At 42.8% G+C, this 8,715-nt stretch overlaps 1 protein-coding gene across 1 annotated transcript; it reads left to right on the top strand.

The window, feature by feature from the left end:
• Positions 1-438: 438 nt before the first annotated feature.
• chrna3 (cholinergic receptor, nicotinic, alpha 3) lies at positions 439-8,685 on the top strand. The gene is made up of 6 exons (XM_076989505.1): positions 439-609; positions 1,562-1,701; positions 4,281-4,325; positions 6,480-6,589; positions 6,723-7,881; positions 8,058-8,685. Exons 1-6 carry the CDS (start codon positions 549-551, stop codon positions 8,184-8,186), a joined length of 1,644 nt encoding a protein of 547 aa, XP_076845620.1. The 5' UTR covers positions 439-548; the 3' UTR covers positions 8,187-8,685.
• The last annotated feature ends 30 nt before the right edge of the window (positions 8,686-8,715 follow it).

Below are 8,715 nucleotides of genomic sequence, written 5' to 3'. Positions count from 1 at the left end.
TATCGTTACTGTATTGTATTGTTATTGTCTTGTAAGTAAGTCCAATAAATAAATATATTAAAAGTGGTTATATCGATTGACCACCCCTCATCCGTTCATCTTCAGGAGTGAAAATTCTCATTGATTATTGGAAGCTTAAATGATCGGATATCATATATGTAGCCTATGTATTAGTCAGGCGCTTTCCTAACATACATTAATATGTAGCCTACTTGATCAACACCAGTACCATTTGTTAGTCTTATAAATCAATGTTTGTCATATCTTTAGGGAAAAGTATTAATTTCGGTTCCCCTAAACGACTGCCAAAAGCGCTATCCCACCCCTCCACCCCTTCCCCTCTCTCTCTCTCTCTCTCTCTCTCTCTCTCTCTCTCTCTCTCTCTCTCTCTCTCTCTTTCTCTCTCTCACTCTTGTCGTTCTCGGTGTGCTACTCGTCTTTCGCGTTCAACATCCCACAGGAGTGCTTACTTTCCGTGCGCTGTAGTTATCTTCGTCTTCGAAACACGATTTATGGATTAATATCTCGAGAATTCTTCAGACTTAACAATGAATGCAACAGTTTCCCGCGCGGTCCTCGCCTGCTACAGCCTTGTTTTATTTTTTCAAGGTAAGTACCTTGAAGGAGATGAATATGGTTTTTAAAAAAGAAGCAACTGGATTTTGTGCTACTTGTTGCTGGTTATAAACATAAACAACAGCTGTTGAAGACATGATAGTCTGCTTAACCTTCACAGTCCATGTGACAACAACTGTCTTGAAAATACAGGGAATATGAAAGCTACATTTTGAATTTTGTATTGCATTTGGCTACAATAATATTCATATTTGTACGATTGAAGTGGAAAAGCTGTAGCATGTATTTTTGACACATGTTCCTCAAATATTGATTTAGATGCAGATGGTCGTTAGTTAAACCGCCGGTCTGCGTGGATGCTATAAATGAGCTCAAGCGGAAACTGATGTGTTACTTAAAGATTGCAAGTGACGGCCTGATATTTAAAATGCTAATTAAGCATGACCTTGTCTCAGCAGCGCAACTGCTGAAAGTAAATGTGATTATATGGTGCGCTACCCTGAACCTGCAAGCCTCAACGTTTGTGGATGCAAGCATGTGCTTTTATTCTCACTCTCTTCCCAACCGGGACAGTTTAACGAGAATTACTCTGATGTTCAGACGGTTTAGCTAAAGGTCACCGAATGGCACTCACGTAGCTTTGACACTAAAGGAAACTGTACTGTCATATTAAGGGAACTACTTTGAAAAACACGAGATTTTGGAGATTTTATTTTCATTGAAATTTGTATGGAATGAGTGAATAATATGTATGCAAGTGGTCATACCTGCGGATGTCAATGTTTCGGTTTTACTATCAACATATTTAATTTATGATAATTATAAATTATATGTGGTTTTCTCAAGGAGAATTCACTCTTAGCATTTTGATGCCAAAAAAATAAGAAATATAAATCAGCATCACTACCTTATGTAACATGTGAAGTTGCAAAGCTCTGCTGAAGGGTTATAAAATAATTTCTTTCATTCACCTGCACTTTTTCAGGAGGAACATGTTCTGAGGCAGAGCACAGGTTGTTTTCCACAATCTTCTTCAAATACAACCAGTACATCAGACCAGTGGAGAATGTTTCGGACCCGGTGATAGTCCAGTTTGAGGTGTCAATGTCCCAGCTGGTTAAAGTGGTAAGTGGTATAACCAACCAGCGGTGTGCTGTGGGCTACTATGGTGGCTTCGTTCACACAGTGGTGCATGTATTAAAGAGGGCTGGACTCTGCCAGGAAGACAAATCACTCAGTGAGCAGCTTGTCTGGCAGCATGCCTCCGTAAAGCTAGATGAAAACACAGTAATTAGCAATAGTGTGTGTGTGTGTGTGTGTGTGTGTGTGTATGTGTGTGTGTGTGTGTGTGTGTGTGTGTGTGTGTGTGTGTGTGTGTGTGTGTGTGTGTGTGTGTGGATGTGTGTGTTTGTAAGACAAAGTAGATATATTTTGTGCACGTTTTACGCATTTTATAACTTTGTGTGCCTCACATTCTGTGAGCTCACACACGTTTTTATCCACAGACTCAAAAAGTGAGAAAAGGGATATAGGCTCCATCTTCAGTAGCACAGCACTCTGTTCAAGCACACGCCAGCCAGTCTGAATCAGCCCTAAAGACAGTGAGCTTAGGGGGAGAGTACCTGGTCCTCTTCCTGCTTCAGATAAGACTCAGTGAATCAGTGGCCATGAATTAATGTATGACTGGCCAGAAGGAGGAAATGTATGTTTCTCATGTCTTGTTTTCGGCCTCACTGTGTCTCTTCCACGTGTAGTCTCACTGTCTCTCTTCCACATGTAGCCTCACTGTCTCTCTTCAGCATGTAGTTCCACTGTCTCACTACAGCATGTAGTCTCACTGTCTAACTTCAGCATGTAGTTCCACTGTCTCACTACAGCATGTAGTCTCACTGTCTCTCTTCAGCATGTAGTCTCACTGTCTCACTTTAGCATCTCATTGTATCTTCAGCAGTATCCATCTTGTAGTGTTGCCAATAAACCATATCACTCTCTTTACCTTCTCCATCGTTACCTGTCTATCTATCTATCTGTCTGTCTGTCTGTCTGTCACTTATTAGATGGTTTTTGGAAGATTTTTGCAGTGTATTGACTGCTCAGTAAATTATAACATACTTATCATTGAGTGTAAGATTCATTTCAGTGAGACAAAAGGCTAGAGAAGAAAAGAAGAGAGTGAACTGGTGTTTTCAAAAAGACTAAGCTCAGGGTCAAATAATGTTATTTAATGACCATAAGAAGAAAAAATTACTGTAATGTGGCAAATGAAATTACATCAATATTCATATATGGGCACAGAAGCCACAAAATCAGATTTTGTGATAGAGTTTGGTGATGTGTGTGGCCCTGCGGTAGCTTATGAACAATACTGCAGTTTTTCCATCAGCTTTAACTGCACAAGATTGTTCTAACAGACTTCAGCCGGAGACACATAGTGTTGTTGAAAACCACGCCAATGTCAGCCTGTCTAATCTTATCAAATGCCACTTTAATATGCCCTTGTCACAGCACCACAATTGCTGAAAGTGAATGTAATTACGTGGATTTATTCTGTAATTATTCTGGAACAACATCTGCAGCTGAAGGCATTAATTTGCTTCTTTCTCATGCTCCCGATCTGTCTGGTTTGGTGTTTAATGATGATTACTCTGATGCTCAATCGGCACTTTGGCCAGAGGAGTGCGGCTATACACAATGTAGCTTTGGGTGAGAATATATGCTGCTTATTGCAATCCAAGATGACTGGAAAAGGGGAACGTGACTCTCCATCAGACAGAAGCTTTGGGAGTTTTGACAGGCCCTTGTCCCAGCCCTACTACGGCAAGTAAACAGTGCTTCATCAACAGCTCTATGTGGCTTTCATTTTACACCACCCCACCGTGTGTGTCTTTGACATGTCTTGTTCTATCCTGATCTAAATGTTTGGATGTTCTCCTCCTATTCATACCTCTCTGATGTTAAAAAACTGTCGTACGGAAAGCAGTAAGCATTCTTTTACAGGCTATGAAATGTTTGTCCTCATTCAGAACTATTAAATCTATTCAGTGCATCATCTTTTAGGTCTGAGCTCTACAGCACCTTTCCTTTAAAAATGAGTCTTTGAAGACCTTTGGTCCTGCTATCTAAATCACGCACATAGGAAACCTTTGGGAGTCTGCGAATGAAGTTAGCGCGCCATCCACTAACTTACGCTGGCGCGATGGGCTTCTTGTCCATCCCTCCTCCGAGGAAGCAGGACGGGTCGATGTGAGATCGACGAGGTCAAGTGCTCGTATCAGTACCAAGCACGACTTGTGTCTGTGTATCAGTGGGAATCCTCGCGTCTTTAGACGTCCCCTCGGCGCGGACGCTCAGATCGCTCCATCTCTTCTGTCGATCTGCGGCATCCCATCAGCGGCTGGTTTAGCACGCGGTCCTGGCAGCCCAGAGGTCCTGCGGTGCAGACTGGCATCGCCTTTAGGCGCCAAGGCTCAGGTGGCCGTTCCACTCCACCGGCGCCCCAGACCTTCTGGGGGGCTGCTCAGGGACGGATCAGGGACACGGCTGCCTTCCTCGGGCCCACACCTGCAGACGGATGGCTTTTGACAGCTACTTTTTTCTGTGCTCTGAAATATTCATTTAGGGCAAGTGTTGTGGTCCCACAATGTCTACCTGTTTACCTCTCTCTACCCCCACCCTCCCCCCTCCCCCGACTCCCTTTTAAACAGGATGAGGTCAACCAGATTATGGAGACCAATCTGTGGCTGCGGCACGTAAGTTTTCATCTCTTTCACCCATGAGAGGAGTTCACAAGGTCATTGCAAGTGCCAAACCATTAGCTCCAACACTGCGGACTGTCACTGCATTATCATATTTTTGCAGAGGGAGGCCAATGGCTGAACACTGTGATGAGCTCTGAAAGAAAATTGCTGAATTAGATGAGATTAATATTTCAGACAACCAATGGTCACTCAGAATAGAAATTACCCAATGAGATTTTTTAAATGTATGTGACAAATACAAATTCAGAATTAATTATTTTGAAAATTTACATATGATTCTCTCTTTGGTGTGCTCATTCTCTCCCTCCCTCACACACCCACACACACACACACACACACACACACACACACACACACACACACACACACACAGGAATTGAATGTGCAGTTTTTACTTCCCTTCTTTAAGTTTAGTTTAAAATGCTAAATAATATATGCACCTATATGTTTAATAGTATATGCACTCTCTTCTAGATTTCAGTCTGGTCATTATCATTGTATATACTAGGTAAACCATCAGTAGGCTACCATCTGTTTAGTGTGAGAGGTCAAAAGGTTAATGCAACCAGATGCTGCCCGTTAAGGTGATTATTGTAAATGTTTTTGATTACATTCTTTTGCACTAGACATAGATATCCATATAAAGGGACTGGAAGGTGCAGAGGCGAAGGTCAATACCAGCAGATACAAACAAACAGGCAAACTGTACAGACAAGGGACAGGCAGAAGAGCAGAAACCAAGTAACCAAGCATAGATATAATATAATCCTCATAGGATTATGGGAAATGTAGTCCACTGGAGGCAGGTTGGAAGCTGCGGGCATGGCATGAAGTAGATAAAGTGGGTAATGTTTTAGTCACAAGGTTTGCGGAAAGGATACGATATGAAAAGGCTAACTTTGTTCTAATGGAGTATAATGTCTAAGGGTTTTTTATTATTATTTTGAAGCCTCTTGTATGTTTTGTGCTAGTTTGGGGTGTCCTTCACAACTGTGCTGTGCAGTACATTTCTTTAAATCATTTCACTTACACTTGCATGTGATGTTGATTTTGTTTGCCTACAAGGAATGACAGTTTACCATGTAAATTGATGGCAGTAACGGTTCCGTTTAGCACCATGAACACGTAACACGCAAAATACTGCAAATACAACTAAACAGATTTATTTGATATTTGATATTTTGTGAAGATGAAGCGGATGAAGCGGAAATGTCTTAAAAAGACACGGAGTTGTTTTATAGACAAACATAGACGTGATTGTGGATGGGCAGTATTAGTAAGTCAGTATAACTGGACTCGTGATATAATTTTGAAGATGCTTCACTACTCGGTCTGTTTAACATATCCATATCATCTATGAAATCTTTTTTTCATTACACTGAGTCGGCTAAAGCCATTATATCCTGTCACGTGTATCTGCTTTGTGTCCTGCTTTGTGAGGCCCTGGGAAATTGGTCCCTGGTCTATCCAAAATGACACGATTCAGCCTACTAATAAAGCAAGTCATCAAGCAAAATGAGACAAGATGAAAAAGGGCATAGATCCAAATGATGCTTTTAAACTGCAGAACGTGTTCAGAGAGAGTTGGATCAAACATGCGAGCTGTCTGTCTTACACTGTCATTCGCCATTTCTGCGACCTGTTCTCTCCTTGATGACGGAGACTGTCTGTCTGCTTTCAGGGCTTTGAGAAGGAATGGTGGTCAGAGTCTTTGATATGCATCAGAATAACATCAGAAGTAAACAGCACAACGCTCTGTCTGATGTCTAAATATTAATTCGTAAATCAGACACTAATGTTGTGTTGTGCTAGCGAAACAGACTTCAGGCCTGTGCACATGTTAAAAAGAATTTCATACTACAAATGTCTAAAAGCTGTCGGGCTAAACAAGCGGGATTTCCTAAAGAAATCCAAATTGTACTTCTAGCTGCTAGAGCAGGCAGGCCAAGGATGTTTTGTCCCACCAAGGTCATGGGTTTGATTCCCAGCAAACGCACCTTCTGTTATACTTATGAATATGCACAAGAAGAGTGTCTGTCAGATGTAAATGAAAGGCCGTGCACACTGAGTGTTGGTTTTATTGCTGTGTAGTTTAGCTATTGAATGTTAATTAGCATTCATATGTAATATTTCCATTTTCCATAGATATGGAATGACTATAAACTCAGATGGGATCCCAAGGCTTATGGAGGGGTGGAATTTATCCGTGTACCTTCCAACAGGATTTGGAAGCCAGACATTGTGCTGTACAACAAGTAATGCAATAAACAACAACTTTTCGTGAATCTTACTGACTCATTTAATGATGCCTAGAATAACTGCTCACAGTGCTCATATATAATGCCTCGTGTCCTTCATTCCTAACCCTTGTTTAATTCTGAACTACAGTGCAGTGGGAGACTTCCAGGTGGATGATAAAACCAAAGCACTTCTTCGCTACAATGGAGATGTGACATGGATCCCACCAGCCATCTTCAAAAGCTCCTGCAAGATCGATGTCACCTACTTTCCCTTCGACTACCAGAACTGCACCATGAAGTTTGGGTCGTGGACTTATGACAAGGCCAAGATTGATCTGGTACTGATCGGTACCACAATCAACCTTAAGGACTTCTGGGAAAGTGGGGAGTGGATGATAATCGATGCTCCAGGTTACAAGCATGACATCAAGTACAACTGCTGTGAGGAGATCTACACCGACATCACCTACTCTCTCTATATCCGTCGCCTGCCTCTGTTCTACACCATCAACATGATCATCCCCTGCCTCCTCATCTCATTCTTGACGGTCTTGGTCTTCTACCTGCCGTCGGACTGCGGCGAGAAAGTGACCCTCTGCATCTCCGTCCTCCTCTCCCTCACCGTCTTCCTCCTGGTCATCACCGAGACCATCCCGTCCACCTCCCTCGTCATCCCTCTGATCGGCGAGTACCTCCTCTTCACCATGATCTTCGTCACCCTCTCCATCGTCATCACGGTCTTCGTGCTCAATGTGCATTACCGGACGCCTAAGACGCACACCATGCCGTGCTGGGTGCGTAGCGTGTTCCTGGGCTTCCTCCCCAGGGTCATGTTCATGACCAGGCCGGAGCGAGACCCAGAGAGGCAACCTGCCTCCGGAGGCCCAGTTCGGGCATGCGCCCTGCACGCTCCTACTTACCTCCCCCAGAATCTCATCAAACAGCAGAGCCTCCCAGGGGGGCTGCCACCACGTTCCCCGTTCTTCCTCAGCACGGAGCTCAACACCCTGGGCGACGGTGCCAAGACAGGCTCGGGGTTTCTGTGCCGAGAGGGGAGGTGTAACTGCTGCTCGAGGCAATGCTCCTACAAACTGCCCACAGATGGATGTGCAGGCGGTTCAGGGGCAGGGGTGGGGAGTCTGGGGGCAGTTGGAGGGACAGGGGGGAAAAACAGCCCTTGTTCAAGCTCGGAGTCTTTGGATGGAGGACTTTTGACACTCTCTGTGCTCTCACCAGAGATCCGGGACGCTATAGAGAGTGTTAAGTATATTGCAGAGAATATGAAGCTACAGAATGAAGCCAAAGAGGTAAGAGAGTTTTTAACAAGTGACAATGTCACCGAATGTAAAATATTTCCTATGGGTAATTTGTTTATGTCAGTGGTGTTCCCGTACTTTTTAAGTGAACTTATTGAGTGACAATACTTTCAACCTGGTGACTTTTTTATACAAACCATGGCACTATTTTGCTTTACCTGTTCAAGGTCCAGGATGATTGGAAATACGTTGCCATGGTGATCGACAGAATCTTTCTGTGGGTTTTTATTCTGGTGTGCATCCTGGGTACAGCTGGGCTCTTCCTGCAGCCCCTCCTTCTGGGGGAGGACATGTGACGCTCACACACACGCAGATACTGTGACTGCTCCACCCACTTTGAACAGCCAGACACACAATGTCTGCACAAATTTTAAGGCAGCAAAAGGAGAATGCTACATGCTCAGAAGTCCATGTCCTTTCTTAAGAAGACTCCAGTGCAACCCACAGTCTTTCAGATGGTGTGTATTATTCAGATTTCCTCCAAATTTCCTAAAGAAACAAAAGTTATTTAAATGTGTCATGCTTATAAAGTTCTTTAAGAATAGCTATAAAGTGACTCATCACTACTGAAATGTCATAGCGTTTTATAGAATTTTGATGTAGTTCCTGAAGATCTGTTATTAAATGCAATGTATGGGTGACCATTTTTTAAAACAAATAAAAACAGCTTCAAGTTTACCAGTCAATCAACTTTTGTCACAACAAAGGTTTATGCGACCCTACATTAAATATTATATAATTGTTTCACTAAATATAATATATAATTTATATATATATTTTTGCCGGAACTTTGAGGACAATGCCCTCCAGTGGATAGAGTAAGCA

This window comes from Brachyhypopomus gauderio, chromosome 2 (genome assembly GCF_052324685.1).
Source record: "Brachyhypopomus gauderio isolate BG-103 chromosome 2, BGAUD_0.2, whole genome shotgun sequence".
In the NCBI taxonomy this organism is placed as follows: domain Eukaryota; kingdom Metazoa; phylum Chordata; class Actinopteri; order Gymnotiformes; family Hypopomidae; genus Brachyhypopomus; species Brachyhypopomus gauderio.
This window is presented reverse-complemented; position numbering and strand designations above follow the sequence as displayed.